Here is a 19,107-nt window from a genome sequence, read left to right as displayed (position 1 = left end):
ACCAATAACAAGCATGTACAGCAGTAAACTAATACACTTGACTATCATCATCCACACAGTCTCACACTTCTGTATTTTTAATACCTAGAAAGTTCACCACACATCAGCAAACATCTACATAAACATGAATGCATGACATGCATACTTGCTTGCATACACTCACACACAAACACACATTGCATGCATGCATACATGTATGCACACACATACACTCTTAGGACTGTATCACTACAAGAAAACTTGGGGTGCAAAGATGTGGACAAGCCCCCAATTTTTAAACAAAACTAATTTCTGAAGCATGTCATAACGACAGGACACATCTAACATTTATGAATCATTTCTGACTGCACTTTGTAAAGTGGGATATAGACTGATTATATTCAACATACAGAGAAGTTCAATAAATAACTGCAAAAAATCTGAGGATTCCTTACACCTCTGTGGAATTAGTTTTAACAATGCATCATTTACAATCACACTCTCTACTCTCAAATACTACTGCAACTCACCTTGATCCTTGGGCCAACGTTTGTGTGATGGTGCATACAGGCAGATGAGGGCAAATGTGTAGACATTCCACATGCCATAGACTCCAGTGAAGAAGGCACTTGTATATTCCAGCTTGATATTCTCATCCCATGACCACTGACCTTCAGACACCTGTGGCAGTGATGATTGCTAAATGACTACCTAACTGACACATAACTACAGTATGTCTGCTATCCTTTCTTCTAATGCACTTCTCTCTGTTAAATCAACAATAAATTACAAAGGGACTGCCTATTAATATTCCAATGCTACATATAAAGGCAATTTGTTTGTTTTGCCAATTTACAGTTCCAACTATGTGAAGATATTGTGACATTTCAGTACAAATCCTTTCATCCACTTCGCTTATAAAGCGCTCACACATGCTTCCCTGCCTCAGCCGTGGTCATCTACTGACATCTCTCCATGGTACTCTATCTCTATATGCCTCTCTATTCAGTCTCTTAACCCTAAGGTTATACTCTACGACCTTGTCCCAAATATTTTTGTCTACTTCTTGCAACTCTACCCTCAATTTTCACACATATCACCCTCCGCACCCAGAAAGCGGTGTGTGGTGTGGTAAGAGTAACATCAAAGAAGAAAGTTACAGCATGGTAGGATGAAGAGGTTAAGAGAGCAGTGGAGGGCTAGAGTGGTTACAGAACAGGGGATCAATAAGAACTGAATTTATTGAGGGCAAGAAGCACGTAAAGTGAAGACAAAAAAAAAGGTAAATATTGATCTAGCAAGAAAATGAATGCAAACTACTCTGGAAATAGGAAGTTATTCTGGAAAGGGGTGCGGAAATGAAGAAGTGATAGCGGAAAGAAACGTGTAAGTGTGAAGGAAGTAAGTGGCTGATTATTAACCCATGGGGATGAAGTAAGGACCAGATGGAAAGAATATTTTGAGAGCCTGATGAATGGGAATACAGACAGCAGAGCAGCTGTAAACATGATTGGGTTTGGGGGTGTGCAACGCCAAGAAATGTGACACTCGCACTGGTGAAGAACGCTGTGATGCAGCTGAAAAATGGGAAAGCAGCTGGGGCTGAAGAGGTGTATGCAGAGTTGATTATGTGTAGTCAAGAGAGAGGAATGGAGTGCTTGTTGGAGATAAGTAAGAAGGCATGGATGAGTGAAACTGTGCCAGCAGAGTGGAAAAAGGTTGTGATTGTACCCCTGTACAAAAACAAAGGAGAGCAAAGTAAGTGCAAGAATTATTGTGGCATAAGTTTATTGAGTGTTGTAAGGATGGTATATGGAAAAATTAGAAAGTAAGAGAGAAATCAGAAGCCCTAGTAAGCGATGAACAGGGTGGCTTTAGGAGTGGCAGAGGATGTGTAGTTCAAATATTTGCAGTAAGAAATTGTGGAGAAGGCCTGTAAGAAGGACTATGAGGTGTTTATGGCATTTATGGATCTGGAAAAAGCATACAACAAAGTAGACAGAGAAGGATTGTGGAAGGTCTTGCATATGTATGGTGTAGATGGTAAGCTGCTGAGTGCTGTCAAGAGTTTTTATGATGGTAGTGAGGCATGTGTAAGGGTAAATGGGCACCTAAGTGAATGGTTCATGATCAATGTGGGTGTGCGGAAAGGTTGTGTGATTTCCCCATGGTTGTTCAATATATATATACGAATGGGGTGATGAGAGAAGTAAAAGCATGAGCAATGGAGAGTGAGATGGTGTTGGTAATGAATGGTGATGGATGGAATATTTTGAATTTGTTGTATGTTGATGATGCACTGCTACTTGCAAATACTGGACAAGAGTTTGGTAGACTACTGCAGAGTTTTGCTGATGTGTGTGAACATCATGCCTTGAGAATAAATGCAAAAAATGGTAAAGTGATGGTAATGGAGAGAGAAGGTGTCTCCCAATGTGATGCTCCATTGAATGAAGAGAGACTGGAATTGGTGAGAGAGTTCAAATACCTGGGCACAGTAATAGAAAAGACAGGAAATACCAAAAGACGTGGAAAGTAGAGTGACACAAGGAAGGAAAGTAGCTGGTGCTATGAAGACCATGATAAGAAACAGAGGCTTGAGTGTTGCAGCTGGGCAAGGCTTACATGAAGGAGTGTTAGTGTCAACTTTAACATATGGATACAAGACTATGGTGTGGAATGAAAATGAAAAGTCAAGAGTGAAAGCAGTGGAGTTGGGACTGCTGAGGAATGTATGTGGAGTAAAGGGACTGGACAGGATACGAAATAATGTATGAATGTTGTGAGAAGTGCATGATCAGAGATTTGGCATCCCTTTTTAACGTGACAGCATTCGGACAGTCTCTATTGGATACAGTTGTGTGAAGCTACAGAATGTGGTGAAAGTTTCTGGCGTATCAGATAAGAGCCATAATTCCAGGGGCTTGAATGATGAATGAATGGAAACGTGGCCTGTTGGAGGGGCAAACTTGGTCTCTCTGGATGGTGCTACTCCTCCTCCTCCTCTAGGGTGGGAAAGGAGGTCTGGATGGTGATGATGATGATGACCAATGGTAAGTTACACTGCCAAATGTGCTGGAAGCGGAGGCGGAACTGGAGCTATCTCTGTGGCTAGAGTAAGAAGTGGTTGACGCGGTATGTATCAGGAGTGTAATGCTGCATGGTTATGAGACCTGGGCAGTAAAGAAGGAGGGTACCCGTAAGCTCAAACGTATAGAAATGACAATGATCATATGGCTGCGTAGTGCATCCTTGAACGTAAGACTCAGGGAAACTAGGTTCATGATTGTTGAACTGAGAGGGAGAATGGGACTGAAGTGTATTGGTGGTGTGATAAGGAATGGTATACATTAGGGCACTGGGTTTCGCAGCAACCAAACTGGCAAAACACACTTTCAGAGCAGCCATCAAATATTCCCGGGATTGCATATACACGACTATAAAAATGCACTTTCGCGCCCTCCAGCACCACAATTTTCAGATTTGCACCATGGTGACACCAGCACCAACACTCAGTTTTGACCTGTTTCCCACATGTTCAGTATGTCCACAAGTTAAGTGTCACACTTTCGTATCCTTAATTAGTAAATGATGGAAATACAGGTAACTCGCACGGAACACGAGGGTTTCGTTCCTACCGTGCCGTGTTAGGTGCGAAATTGCGTATATTTAAACTACTCCGTATTTTGCTCCCTAGACCCCCCAAATGTGTTGTTTTGCTGTTATCTGTCACTAGAAAGCACTTTAAGTGGTTAGAAGGTTTATTTAATGTTATAACTCACAAATACAGTACTCCTGAGCAAAACTTCAACACACAAATACTGTACGTAAACACAAGGAAACATTCCGAAGCCGATCATAGGTAATAAATTAGGTTAACTGGTACCAGTGCTTTAACTTACAAGTACATACCAGAACAGTACATATTTAACTTAGAAATGCAGTACTGTGATATTGAATGATTTCAGTACATAATCTGTTAGGAATGGCTGGAAAAAAAAAAAAATGTTATGAATACATTTTCACCTTTTTGATATATGTTTATGGTAGTTTCGAGTTATTTTTTACGTTATCGTTGTGCCCATGCTTGGAAAAGGGAGCGAAAGTTGAATTTTCAGTCCTAAATGAGAAAACTGCACGTCCTCCAAGGCTAGACTCTGCCACGGGAGAATAAAGTGGAGGGTCAGTCCGATTAGCAATAAGGAAGTTGTGTCACAACTTCCAGCTCCCACACCACGAGAATGGTTAAAAATAGAATCGTAATGCAGTTTCAGAACTAATAATAAGTCTAATTATTACGAATACAGATACAAAGCAGAAATAAATACGTTTACAGACAGGGAAAACGTATTTCTTCTGTCATAACATGTTCATCTTTCTCTATCATTTTACGTTCATCTTTATCATTTTACCTTGTTATTTTCGCAATATATATATTGCTGTCTCGTAAACAGGGTGGTTGTTTGTGTTTTGCAAGGGAGGAAAAAGGTTGTATTTTCTGTCTGGGTCGAGATAATGGGTGTAACTATGTGTGGTTAGGCATGGCCACGAGCGAAAAAATCGTACATCCACTCATCACGATAGCTGGTGGTGAACTGACCGATGATACATGAGACGGTGAAGTCAAGGTCATGTCCCAAATTTTCGTTCACTTCCCGAAAGTTTTCACAGTTTTCTACAAGTTGCAAACCATTACAGCAAACCTGAGCAAATAGGTAGAGATACCAAGACAAAAATGTATTTTTCTCTTATTATAAGTCTTTAACGAACAAACAAAAAAAAGGCAATATTCCGACGCCGATCATGGGTAATCATATAAATCAGGTTAACTGGTTACAAGGCTTTATTTAATGCTTTAATTGCTTACAAGTACATACCAGAACAGTATATATTTAACTTACAAATACAGTACTGTAGAAAAGCAGTACAGTAAGAGTTTAACGAACAAACAAAAAAGGCAATATTCCGACGCCGATCATGGGTAATCATATAATTCGGGTTATCTGGTTACAAGGCTTTATTTAATGATTTAACTTTATTTAAGTGCTTACAAGTACAGTACATACGAGAACAGTAAATATTTAACTTACAAATACTGAACAGCACTGTGGAAAAAAAGAACAAATAAAAAAGGCAATATTCTGACGCCTATCAGGTAAACTGGTTATAAGACTTTATTTCTTGCTTTAACGTTATTTAATAGTACTTTAAGTTGCACATAAACTTACCAGAACAGTACAGTACTGTAAATATTTAACTTACAAATACTGTGCTACTGTACTCGGGAATGTCTCACTCACTGAATAATTTCCCGCCTAGATCGTCACGTAATCAAAACAAACCGCGCGCTGCGGTGACGTTCGAGGATTTGATCTTTCAAAGGCCTCTCCTGCGTTAATTTGTATTTTTCATAATGGTTTTTTAATCTTACGTTGTCTTATATGTATCCCAGCCCTTACCGTGTATAATTGCGAGCGCGTTCCGTGAGATCGTGTTCCGTGCGAGTTACCTGTATGTAATCTCATGCTTCAAGTGGAGCCGGAGGTGGACCAGGTGATAGTGGATATGGTGTAAGAAGGCGTGAACCTGGAACAGCAGGCAGTAAAGGGAATGCCATGCGTGACTACCACATGGGGGTGAAAGAAACATAAGTACGATGACAAGTTAAAAATTAAAATCGTGGTGGGAATGAAGAAAGGTGCTCGAAACTGAAATATGCAAAATGTATAGTATGCCAGAGTTGACTGTGCATGGTGAACCAGGCGCCAAAGGTAAACGAGTGAAAACTGTCACCGAGTACTACTGCTCATTTATGCTAGTGGTTGGACATTTAATGTTACTCCGTGATTTAGTGTGTTAATAGCAACATTTCAGGTAACTTTAGGACATATTTAAAGTAGGAAATACAGTAGTGGGGTAAGTTGTCTTATGGGCCCGGTCCATATTAGCTTATTTCCCTAAGGTCAATGCCCAACTTTGGTGGAATAAACTTTGGTGGCACTTTTTGTGGTCCCTATTTGGTGCGAAACCTGGTGCCCAACTGCACTGAGATGGTTTGGGCATGTGGATGGAGGACAACAATTGGATGCAGAAAGTGAGAAGCGTGAATGTCAGGGGTAGGGTTGTGAGAGGCAGACTGAGAAACCTGGGGTGAGGTCGAGTGCAACCTCAGGGATAAGGGACTGAATAGGAAGGCTGCCACAGATCAAACAGCATGAAAAGCCACCATTAGGTGGCCAAGGCCAACACATTCAAGCATGTCGGAGCCTTTTCAAATGATACGAAACAACTGAAACATTCCAGTATTTTGCTATCATATTTGCTAGAATAGGCCATGTAACAATGAAAACTGACAGAAGCATACAATTAAATTTATTTCTTCCCACGCTGTTTATTAAGAGAAAAGACATTGTCACAATAAATATTAAGTAATTACTGTAGAGAGTGGTTTGATACATTATGTTAATATGAAATTGTGACATACAAATACTGGGAGTGTCAGACTAGTGAGCATATGAAACATAAATACAGAAGGCCCTCCACATTTGCGGAATCAACTTCCGTGGGCTTCAAACATTCACGAATTGCCCCTCGGTGGAGCCGAGATTTCATTCATGGCCGCAAAGTGTTGCCACGTGGACGCTTGCGGGTAATTTCACACCAAAACAGGCCAGAACCAAATCATCACATTCCCGCGTTCCTCTGTCTCCCTCTCAGTCCATGTCCTGCCACTGTCACGGTCGTTTCGCTGCCTATACATTGCCACGCCAAACCTCCCTTGATCTCGGAACTGACCCAATAATTGTGCTCTCATGTGTTCAATGGTAAGAAGTGCATTGCTATGCTAATTTGTGAGTGAATTACCTCCCAACTGTGCAATTTACTTATGATAACTTTGTCCCATGTGTGTCTGTGTTGTCCCGCAAGCATGGGCCAAAAGCGTCCCGCATCCCTTAGTGGTAAGCCCACCCCTAAATGGGCAGAGAAAGAGCCTGGACGAGAAGGTGAAACTGCTAGACAAGTGTATGGAGTGTATGAGCTATGCTGCTGTTGGGAAGGTATTTAACGTTAATAAGAGCACAGTCCGTTACATACAGAAAATCGATGAGAAAATCAGGGTGGCATTGGCATCCATTGCACCATCCTCAGTGAAGCAAGTGTCGCAGGTTAGAGATACTGTGATGTCCAAGATGGAGCATGCACTGTTTGTGTGGATAAATGACCAGAGCAGGAAAGGAAATCCCATTGACAGTCATGCGATTCGTTCACACAGGAAGGCATTTTATGACATGATGACCAGTTCACCTCCTGACCCCGACACCCCAAGCACCAGCGCAGACCCTGGACCAGCCGCAACCACCTATCCTGAATTCACAACCAACAATGATTGGTTTGATAAATTCAAGAGGTGGTTCTCCCTTCACGATATGAAGGTGATAGGGAAATCTTCGTCGGTGGACCATGTGCCAGCAGCAGCATTCCCAGATGCACTTAAGATAATAATTGAGGAGGAAGGATATACGCCTGAGCAGGTATGGAACGTAGATGAGACAGGCCTTTATTGGAAAAAAAATGCATGCTAGGACCTTCGTCTCGAAGGAGGAGAAAAGGGCTCCCAGGTTCAAGGCAGCTAAGGACCGCTGCACCTTACTGATGTGTTCCAATGCTGCTGGCCACATGATCAAGCCAGGATTTATTCATAAGTTGGTAAATCCCAGAGCACTGAAGCAAAGCAATAAAAACCTCCTGCCAGTGTTCTGGATGCACAAAACAAAGCATGGACCACCAACAGCATCTTTCTGGACTGGTTCCACCAGTCTCCTGACGGAGGTGCGGTCCTACCTTCAGGAAAAGGGCCTTTCTGGTAAATTCCTCTTGCTTCTGGACAGTGCTCTGGGCCACCCATAGTCACTCGAGGGTATATGTGAGGATGTGGAGGTTGTGTTTTTGCTGCCCAACACAACCTTCCTGATACAACCTCTTGACCAGGCTGTAATAGCTGCCTTCAAGGCCTATTTCACCCAGAGGTCAATGCAGAGACTCTATGCATCTTTGAATGTGAACCCAGACCTGAGCGTTATGGACTACTGGAAGGGGTTCACCAAAGTTGACTGCCTCATGGTGGTGCAGGAGAGCCTGAAGGATGTGCACCCTGAGACTGTTAATGGCTGCTGGAGGGATCTGCGACCAGGGTGCATCTGAAATTTTGCAGGACTTTCTCCTCAGGAGCAGGTGAACCAGGCTGTGAGGCAGACAATGGAGTTGGCATGGTTTGTAGGTGGTGAAGGGTTTGAGGATATGGAGATGAGGTGAGGGAGCTGGTGAAAGAACATGATGTGGCCCTAACCAACGGAGAATTAGCGGAGCTTGTGCAGTCAGCGAACAAGGAGAAGGATGCAGAGGAGAATCCCGATGATGCCCTGCAGCAGCAAGCCCTCACCCTTGAAAAGCTGGGGTAGATGATGAGGGCGATCACACAACTGAAGCAACCCTTCTATGACTGGGACCCATTGATGGTGAGGGCGCTGAAGGTGATGAGAGGCATAGATCAGAGCATAATCACCTGCAAAACACTGTTCGACAACATGAAGTAGAAGCAGTCTCAGCTACCTATCACAATGTTCTTCTCAAAGAAACCGCAACCTCTTGCTGATGCTGCTGTCTCGTACTCATCTTCCTCCACACCTGAGGCTAAGGAGACCGTGTATGTGCCTGAACCTCAACCCGTGTATGACCCTGAACCTGTTCACTCTAACTCTGACGGTGTATCATCCTCTCCACCTGCCTCTAAGGACAATATTGACGATGCACTACCACTTGGCAATGACACTAGCAGTGGAGATGAGGTGGAGTCTACGTACATGTAGACTCCTTGTGCCATGCAATTACATTCCACATCATCTCATCCAGTCATCCATCATCGATAACTACATGGCTAATCATCTTCAATGTCATCGATGTCATGTTCATCATCATCATCATCATCACTAATCGTCAAAGTTCATCCGCCAAAACTTCAGGGACAGCGGTGAGTTAACTCAGAACTGAATGGGTATGGTTGTAAGAAGTTGGGGTAAATATACAGCTGATGACTTGCCCACACTTGTGTGGATGTGCACGAGATGCATTAACTCACGGGCATCTGTGGAAGTCACCAGGTACATATTTACCCTAACTTAGTACAGTAGTGCAATATCCAATCAAAACTTATTTGTTACTAAACTTTTTTATACAGTTAGTCTCTTACTATTTGTGATGTTTTATGCTGCTTTCAGGTCCTGGATATGGTTTATTAAGTAAAGTTTGTGCACATCTGCTCACAAGTGGTGACTTGCAGCTGTAGAGGCATTTGGGGGGGGTGAGGGTGCACCAAACATTTGGCGAAAATCCACTTCCGCGGGAGTCTGTGTCCCCTAACCCCCATGAATGTGGAGGGCCTACTGTACCGCTATTTCTACCTGCTATATGCATTCATGAAGCCTTAGTGTGGCATATACAAGCAGCCCTCCACATTCGCAGATTCAACTTTCACAGTTCTTGCAGATTTGTGGACTGCCCCTCTGTGGAGCCAAGATTCCGTTTGCGGCCACAAAGTGTAGCAGTGCGGATGCTCATGGGTCATTTTGCGTCAAACAAGGTCCGCACCAAACCACCGTGCTCTCATGCTCCTCTGTCTCTTCCTCAGTCTGTGTCCTGCCACTGTCGTGGTCGTTTCACTGCCTCTATGATGCCACGCCAAACTTCCCGTAATATCGTTATTGTGCCCAATAATTGTGCTCATGTGTTCAAAGGTAACAAGTGCACTGCTGTGCTATTAGGTGAGTGAAGTGGCACCCGACTATGCGATTTACTTGTGATAACTTTGTCCCACGTGTGTCTGTGTTGTCCAACAAGCATGGGCCCCAAGCGTCCCACATCCCCTAGTAGTGAGCACACCCCTAAATGCGCAAAGAAAATGATGAGCCTGGAGGAGAAGGTGAAATTGCTGGACAAGTGGATGTGCGCGAGGCATACTAAGTCGCGGGAGTCTGTGGAAGTCACCAGGTATATATTTACCCTTCCTTAGTACAGCCATACCCAATCAAAACTTATTTGTTATTAAACTTTTTTATACAGTTGGTCCATTACTAATTGTGGTATTTTATGCTGTCCCAGACATGTTTTATTAGGTACAGTATGTGCACACTTGCTCACAGGGGGTGATTTGCAGTTATAAAGACGACAGTTACGGGAGGGCAGACCAAACATTTGTGGAAATTCCACATTTGTGGGGGTCTGTGTCCCCTAACCCCCGCGAATGTGGAGAGCTGCCCGTATTTAATCATGCCTGCCAGACGGTCTTATTCACTTCAGGAAACACCTCGTATTGAAGGGACTCATGTGGATTGAATCAAATGCCCGTCTGAAAAGTTTTGCATGTGCAATGAAAACATTTGCAGTAGCAATATAGTAGTAAGACAAAAATGGCAGCTGGTCGGTTCACACATCCTTGGCTGCATCTTTGACTAATCTGTTAGAGTAAAACAAGACAAGAAAGAGGAAGGTTCTCCCTTTCTCACCTAACCTTTCAACTGAAACTGGTAGAAAATGTCTGAAGGAATGATGTAGGATTTTGATATGACATTTAATGAGACAGACAGTGTGTGTAGGGGAGTCGGGTGGTAGAATGAATGTCGGTCTGCCTCAGTACCTACCCATCTATAATATTATTTATCTAGCTCTCTATCTGGTATTCACCTTGGCATTTCTTGTGCAAAATTATGTTCTGATATTTGAGAATGAGGCTGAATTTTTCTTGTGCTTTTCTTAGAGCTGTCACGTACTGAATAATGGTAGGTCACTATAATATGCTGAGTGAGTGTTGTGTGCAGTGTGTATGCGTGTGTGTGTGTGTGTGTGTGTGTGTGTGTGTATTTACCTAGTTGTGATATACAGGAAATAAGCTATGCTTGTAGGGTCCCGTCTCTGTTTCTCAGTATGTCAAATTTTGCTTTGAATTTGTTTAAGTTTTTGGACTGGATGATTTCTTTGTCCAGGCTATTCCACCGGTCTATGCATCTATATGTGAAAACTATATTTCTTGATATCCTTCCAGCAACTTGGCTTTTTTAGTTTCATTCTGTGTCATCTTGTTACTCTTCCATCCAATACAACAAGTCTTCTCTGTCAATTTTTTTCTACTCCCATCCTGGCCCTCAACACCACAATCATGTCACCCTTTTCTCTCCTTTTTTCTAAGGGAGACAGGTCTAGTTTTTCCAGCCTTTTCCTGTACAACAGGTCTGCCAGGCTAGGGATCATCTCGGTTGCTGTTCTTTGTATTCTCTTGATCTTGTTTATGTCTTTCTTTTTAAGTGGGGACCACACTACTGCCACATATTTCAACCTGGGGTGGATCATGGCCACTACCAATTTTTTCATCATCTCCTCATCCATGTAATGAAATGTTACTCTTATGTTGGTTAAGAGATTATATGTCTCTCTAACTATCTTGTTAATGTGTTTTTTAGGTGACAAATTATCCTGGACCAGCACTCCCAAGTCCTTCTTTTCTCTCGCTTTTGTGACTGGTTCATTATCCCTCAAATAATTCAGTGATGGTCTCTTGGTACTTTTACCCATTTCTAATATTTTAATTATTTTTGCACTGAATTTCATTTCCCACATCTGGCTCCAATCACAAATCCTATCCAGGTCCTCCTGCAGCATTTTACAGCCTTTTTCAACTTCTGTTCTCCTCATGATCTTTGCATCGTCAGCAAACAGACTTGCATAACTGTTCATTCCATTTACCATATCATTTACGTAAATCAGGAACATTACAGGCGCTAACACTGGGCCCTGTGGGACTCCACCTGCTACATCCCTCCATCCAGACATTTGTCTTTTATTACTGTCCTCATTTGTCTGTCTTGCAAGAAGTCTATCACCCACTCTAAGTGGTTCCCTTTAAGTCCTCCTATGTGTTCCAATTTCCACATTAGTTGCTTGTGAGGTTCCTTGTCAAATGTCTTCTCCAGATCTAAATACTGTACACAAAACCCACCCAAGAATCTCTCTCATGTAGCATGTCTATCGTCCTTGAGTAGAAACTCAACAAGCTGGAAACACATGACATTCCACTTCAGAATCCACACTGACTTTCTGCCAAAATGTCCATCTCCTCCAGATATTTTATCCATCTGTCTTTCAGGATTCTCTCACACAGTTTTGCAACCATGCTGGTCAGGGACAGTGGTTTGTAATTCAGGAGTACTTCCTTGCTCCCTTCCTTATAAACTGGTACCATATTGGCCCTCTTCCAACCCGAGGCACTTTCCCTTCTTCCAGAGAACACACAATTTAACCATGAATCTTATCCACCATTTGTTCTCTGCATTCCTTTAGTATCCAATTAGAGATCCCGTCTGGTCCTGGGGCCTTCCTCACATCTTGAGTTTCCAGTAATTTGTATACTTCTTGCACTTCAACCTTTATATCTTTTAACACTAAATTTCTAGTCACCCCCTCCTCCACAAAATCACTTTCTCTAGTGAAGACTGATTGGATGCATTTGTTCATTATTTCAGCATGCATGACAGCATCATTATAAACATTTCCTTCTACTTTCAGCAAATGATTCCTTCCCTTTGATTCAATTTGCCATTAACATATATGTAAAATAATTTAGGTTCTTCCTTACATTTGTCAACTATACCATTTTCAAAGTTTCTTTCTTCCTCTCTATGTATTCTTGTATATTCATTTCTAGTTCTTTTATATTCTTCCTTTATTTTATCATTACTTCTCTTTCCCCATTTGTTCCATGCCGTATCCCTTTCTTTTTTTGCTATCATACACCTTTTACTGAACCAGTCATTTCTCCAGTTCTCTTTCCCACTAAGTTTTGACACATACTTTTCCACACCTGTATTATAGAAATCTAGAAAGATATCCCACCTCTTCTGTATCTCTCGTTTCCCAGAATTCTCCCCAATCCGCTTCTTCGAAAAGCTTTCTCAATCCTGTAAAGTTTGCTCTCCCAAAGTTGTATCTTCCATGCCTGTATACTTCAACTCTTGTCTCCCCAATCCCTTCTATTGTCTGGAACTCTATCATCACATGATCACTTTTTCCTATAGGATATGGATATTTCAGATTCAATTGCATCAGGTTCTTTGGTTAGAATTAAATCTAGTCTTGGTGTGTCATCCCCCCTAAATCTTGTCTCTTCTTTGACCTACTGAGTCATTACATTATCCATTACTACATTTAACAGTATATTGCCCCTAAATCTTGTTTCTTCTTTGAACTACTGGGTCATTACATTATCCATTGCTACATTTAACAGTATACTGCCCCACGAAATCTTCACTACTTCCTGAGTCCAACTCCTCCCAGTTTACCTCTTTACAACTGAACTCCCCCATCAGGATTATGTTGCTACTTTTCTCAGTCAATTTCTGCAGGTATCTAACCTTGTAGTAGTGGAAGCGATGAAGAAGATTAAGTTGGGAAACGCCCCAGGAATTGATGGAGTGTGTGGTGAAATGCTTAGGTATGGGGGTGAGATTGTTGTGGAGTGGATATGAAAGTTGTGTAGATTGGCTTGGGAAGAGGGAAGGGTTCCAGAGGACTGGAAATCAGGTATAATTGTTCATTTATACAAAGGAAAAGGGGAGAGAGAAGTATGTGGTAACCATAGGGGTATTTGCCTACTTAGTGTGACTGGTAAAATATATGGTAGAATACTCATTGATAGGGTTAGGCATATGACAGAGGAGCTAGTTGGAGAAGAACAAGGGGTATTTAGGAAGGGAAAAGGGTGTGTAGATAAGATATTTGTTCTAAGTTGTTTAGTGGAGAAGTATCTAAAGAAGGGAAGGAAAGTGTATGCTGCCTTCATGGACTTGGAGAAAGCTTATGACAGAATAGATAGGCAAGGTATGTGGAAGGTATTAAGAATATATGGAGTGGAGGGGAAATTGTTGAGTGCTGTGAAGAGTATGTACGAGGGAGCTAGGGCTACGGTGCGAGTGGATGGTGAGCTGAGTAAGTTCTTTGATCTCAATGTGGGACTGAAACAGGGTTGTGTGATGTCTCCATGGCTGTTTAATATATACATGGATGGGGTTGTAAAGGAGGTGCAGGGTAGGGCAGTGGATGTGGGGGTGGCTCTAATGAATGAGGGTGAGATTTGGAAGCTTCCGGTGTTGCTGTTTGCTGATGATACAGTACTGTTGGGTGAAGATGAATGGGAGTTGCAAGGTTTGGTGAATGAATTTGGGACAGTGTGTAGGAGGAGGAATCTGAAAGTTAATGTAAACAAAAGTAAAGTTATGGTGTTTGAGAGGAATGAAGTCACAGAGTGTGCAGTGAGGTTGGATGATGAGGATACGGAGAATGTGAGTGCATTCAAGTACCTGGGTAGTGTGATGAGTAAGGATGGAACTTTGGGGGATGAAGTGCGTGAAAGGATACAGCAGGGAAGGAAGGTTGTTGGTACACTGAAAGCAGTGATGAGAAATAGGGAGGTGAGTATGGAAGTTAAAAAGTCACTGCATGATAGTATTGTGATCCCTACCCTGACGTATGGAAGCGAGGCATGGACCTTGCAAGAGGGGAACAAGTCAAGAGTGAGAGCAGTGGAAATGAGTTACTTGAGAGGAGCATGTGGAGTGACGTGGAGGGACAGGTTGTCGAATGAAGAAGTGAAGGAGCGCTGTGGGGTGGATGTGGATGTGCTTGAGAAGATTAGGAGAAATACACTGAGGTGGTTTGGACATGTGAAGAGAATGGAGAATGAAAGACTGACTAAGAGGGTGTATGTAGGTGAGGTGGAGGGAGGGAGAGGGAGAGGTAGACCGAGGATGAGGTGGAGGGATGGAGTTGAGAGGTATATGAGGGAGGGGGGGGTGAGTTGGGGGGAGGGTAGTCAAATGGTGGGTGACAGAGCGACCTGGAGGCGTTTTGTCTGCGGCCACCCTTTGCGGGATTAGGGCATCGGGCTATACTGTAGATAGATAGATCTAACCTTGTCCGACAACAACAACTGATATTCCTCCTCATTCTATGCCCTTGTCTTGGGGGCAACATATGCTACTGCAATGTCTCTCTTGCCTTTCCCTCTGTTTTCTATTACCATGTTTATCACTTCAGCCATACCTTCTCTCAATTCCACACTAACCACATTTAGGCTGTTTTTCACTGCTACCACCACTCCTCTTCCTGTTTTTTCTTTTCTATCTCTTCTCCATAGTTTGTGTTTCCCATTTCTTATTTGGATTTCAGTATTCTCTCTTAGCTTGGTCTCTATGAAGCACATACTGTATGGCTCATTTACCCTCAAGAAATCGTCTATTTCTAGCCTTGCTGAGATTAAAATATATACATTAGCATATGCCACTTTCATTCTTTTAGCACTTTTTTATTCAGTCCTTCTCACTCCCTCTCTCCTTCAGTACTACTTCCTCAATTTTTGATCCATAATTCTCCAACAGAACTCTGTCTTCTCTTCCTCCATTTCCCGCTCGTTTTTTTCCTTCACTTCCTTAACAAGTTCCTTTATTTTAGCTCTCTCTTCCTCATTTGCATCTCTCCTTATCCAGATATTTTTAATCCTTTCTTATCTGATAATTTCCAAGTCTTGTTGATTATTTCATTTACAGTGACCTGAGACCGAAATTTTACCTTGTGTGGCCTTGCCCTTCCCTCCACATACAGTCATCCCTTAATATCCACATTTTTTACATACATGGTTTTAAATATCTGAGGATGGATATAACATAAACAGTTTTAAATATCCGCAGGTGGATACAGTACCGGGGCCGGATTCAATAATGCATTTTATCCTGCTGAACTCTGCTGACACTGTTCACTGCAAATGTAACATAATCCCAGGCATAGTTCATGGCTGTTTTAGTGATGGCATTATCCAGTGAATCAAATACAGTATAACACTCATCCTTTTGGCCATGTCATTTTTTAATGCCGTTAATTCATCAGGGGAAAAGTTAGGACGGGCTGGGAGTATTTCTTTTCTTCCATGTTCTCCTTTGCAATCTTGGCGGCGAAGGGCTTTGTTGTGTTTACTGGCAGATATAAGCGGAAAGCACCGTGACCGGTTGGTCATACCAAAGCTTTGTGTGTAAGAGTCTCCGTCACTGGCTAATCGGAAATCAACTGGTAACGGTTGAAATGCCTGATGAACCTGATGATCCTCTTCCCATCACCGAGAACAGGTAAAGTGAAAATTTTAACTATTTTTATAACTTTTCTTGCCCTTATTACTGTACTGTTTGTAAAGACACCTTGGTTCCAATTAACGCGCCTATATGGTGGATGTGCGAGCGAGGGCTATTTGATATCGCACTAACTGATACATAACTTATGGGGAAAAATTCAATTGGTGGATGACTCCAACTTTAGGGGTTAAACTTTTAAACACTGACAATTACCTTGGTACTAAATAATATATAGTATATGTACATACACGCACACGTGTACACAAACCCTCAATGAGCTGGTCTAAATTGGTTTGCTGCCCTCCCCCCCTCTCTCTTGTAAATAATACGAACCAATACGCATCCAAATTGCACTGAAATCATACAGAGTGGCTGAAAGTGTTATTTTATATTATATTGTGAATTACTGTGATAAAACACAAGTGATTTAGTGATATCGCACTAACTGATACACATAACTTATGGGGAAAAATTCATTTGGTGGATGAGTGACTCCAACTTTAGGGGTTAAACTTTACACTGACAGTTACCCTAGTACTAAATAATATTACATGTACATGCACGCACATGTGTACACAAACCCTCAATGAGCTGGTCTAAACTGGTTTGCTGGCCTCCCCCCTCTCTAATTCTCGTAAATAATATGAAGCAATACGCACCCAAATCGCGCTGAAATCATACGAGTGGCTGAAAGTGTTATTTGATATTATTTTGTGAATTACTGTGATAAAATACAAGTGATTTAGTGATATTTTTGTGATATTCAGAGAAGTCATGATGCTACAGTAAGTGCATTAGCTACCGAACATTTTTGCGGTTGCAAACTGTGCAGCTGTGCTATGAAATGACTCATGACATTATATCAGTAAGCTTTATAAAAGTGGTAATAAAAGTCATTCATGAAGTTTGATAAAGTTTGTAATGATTTTCCTTGCATCATTACTGTTTCACTAAAGTCTAACGTAAACACTGGAATATCACAACAAAATCATAGTAGACTGGATGCTAATTCAAATTCACAGTCGGTTGCCCATTTTGCTTCAAGTAGAGACTGTCCAATTATGATTTCTCATAGGAATAGATTGAAAACACCAATTTTGACCATTCAAAAAACTGACTACATCCCTCTTGAACCAGTTAAGGATGGGTCTTTTACATATTCATTCTATCCGTTATAAGACCGACTATATCAATGAAACTCTAAATCAGCATGACCTTGACATTTTGTGCTTGACTGAAACCTGGTTGTATGAGTCTGATATCGATATTATCGTAATGTTTTGCCTAAGACACATTCTATTATTAGTATTCCTGGGCCTGCTGCTGACTATCTGGGAGGAGGTGTACCACTCATCTACTCAGCAGCACTTGCAAATGTTTCTCTCACTGACTCAGACCTGACCCCATCTTCATTTGAATTTATGGAAGTATTAATAAATTTCCATCAGAATACCATTAGAATTGCAATTGTCATTCGGGCAGAGATCAAGGTTGTATGGAGGAGTTTGGGCAATTTCTTGAAGGGCTTTTCTCTTAAACCTGGAGGACTTCTTGTTTGTGGTGATTTCAATTATTGGATTGACAGTCCAAAGTCAAAACCATTTTCTTCAGAATTCCTTGAGTTGATCACCCAGAACAATTTTTTCAATCATGTGAGTAATCCAATTCATGTCTCAGGACATGTCCTTGACTTGATCTTGTCCCCTGTTGGTTGCAGGCGCGTATCAGATGTGGAGGTTGACTCATTTGACCCCCTCATCTCTGACCATGCTCTAATCACTCTTAGTTTTGATGTCCCGAAATCCCCTTCATATAAAAAAGGTCATCTATCTATCTTCAAGGTCAGAAATTACAGGAATGTCGACCGCCAGTTGATGTGTCTTGAACCTGATCAACATTTAAACTCCACTGATTCTTCCAGTCTTTCTTCTGATGAATTGGTTGATATTTACAACAACGAGCTTAGGTCAATTTTTGACCATTATTGTCCTGAAGTAGTAAAAACAATCGTTGTACGTGATGATTCTCCGTGGTATGGTCCAATCATTAATTCTTTGCGTAGACAACGTGGAAGGGCCAAAGGTGAGTGAAGCTTGCAGCGGACCGAAGTAACTCGTTTGAGTTATGTTTTTGCAAGAAGAGCAGTCGATCACACTGTAAAAGCCCAAAAGGCTAGGTATTATCAAAATAAAGTTGATTCATGTGGTGGTGAAAAAAAAAAAAATGTCTGCAGTTGTGAACAATTTGGTTGGTCGGAGGAATGTAATTGGCTTCTGATTTTGCTTCATTTTTTACAAGTAAGATATCTCGCATAAGAAGTGTTTTAGACAGCAGTTCTCCTAGTGAAGCGAACTCAGTTGACTTCCAGCCACGGTGCACTGGGGATCATTTGCTTTCAACATTTCATCTGCTGGATGTAAACAAAGTCAAACATTATATCAGAGAACTTAATAAAACATTTTGCTCACTCGATCCATGTAACATGTCACAACTACCTGATGTGTATGAGCATGCTGCAGACTTTATCTGCAATATAATAAATAGATGTTTCTTAGAAAGTAATTTGTGCAGTCTGAGAAACGTGCTTTGCTTAGGCCCCTAATTAAGACACCTGGCCTTGATGTCGAGAGCATGACAAATTATCGTCCCATCTCTGACCTGTCTTTTTTATCCAAGATTATTGAGCGGGCCAAACTCGATCAACTCGTACCACTACTGGAACACAACAGAGTTGTTCCTGTTGTTCAATCAGCATACAGAAAATACCATTCAACTGAAACTGCACTAACAAGGATTCAGAGTGACTTGGTAGCAAACATTTGTAGTGGGATGTCCTCTCTCCTAGTTCTGTTGGATCTGTCTGCAGCTTTTGATACAGTAGATCATAAACTATTGTTGGACAATC

The 19,107-nt window shown here is 41.7% G+C and overlaps 1 protein-coding gene across 1 annotated transcript in view; it reads right to left on the bottom strand.

The window, feature by feature from the left end:
• The window catches only part of LOC145406868 (protein wntless-like), a 233,546-nt gene that overhangs the window by 54,569 nt on the left and 159,870 nt on the right, over positions 1 to 19,107 (bottom strand). The window contains exon 9 of the mRNA XM_080277981.1: positions 510 to 660. Within this exon, the coding sequence (XP_080134107.1) occupies positions 510 to 660 (151 nt within the window). The remainder of the gene's footprint in view (positions 1 to 509; positions 661 to 19,107) is intronic.

The sequence above is a fragment of the Coenobita brevimanus genome, chromosome 71 (genome assembly GCF_032717465.1).
Source record: "Coenobita brevimanus isolate Jiangsu-jjx chromosome 71, ASM3271746v2, whole genome shotgun sequence".
Classification (NCBI taxonomy): domain Eukaryota; kingdom Metazoa; phylum Arthropoda; class Malacostraca; order Decapoda; family Coenobitidae; genus Coenobita; species Coenobita brevimanus.
This window is presented reverse-complemented; position numbering and strand designations above follow the sequence as displayed.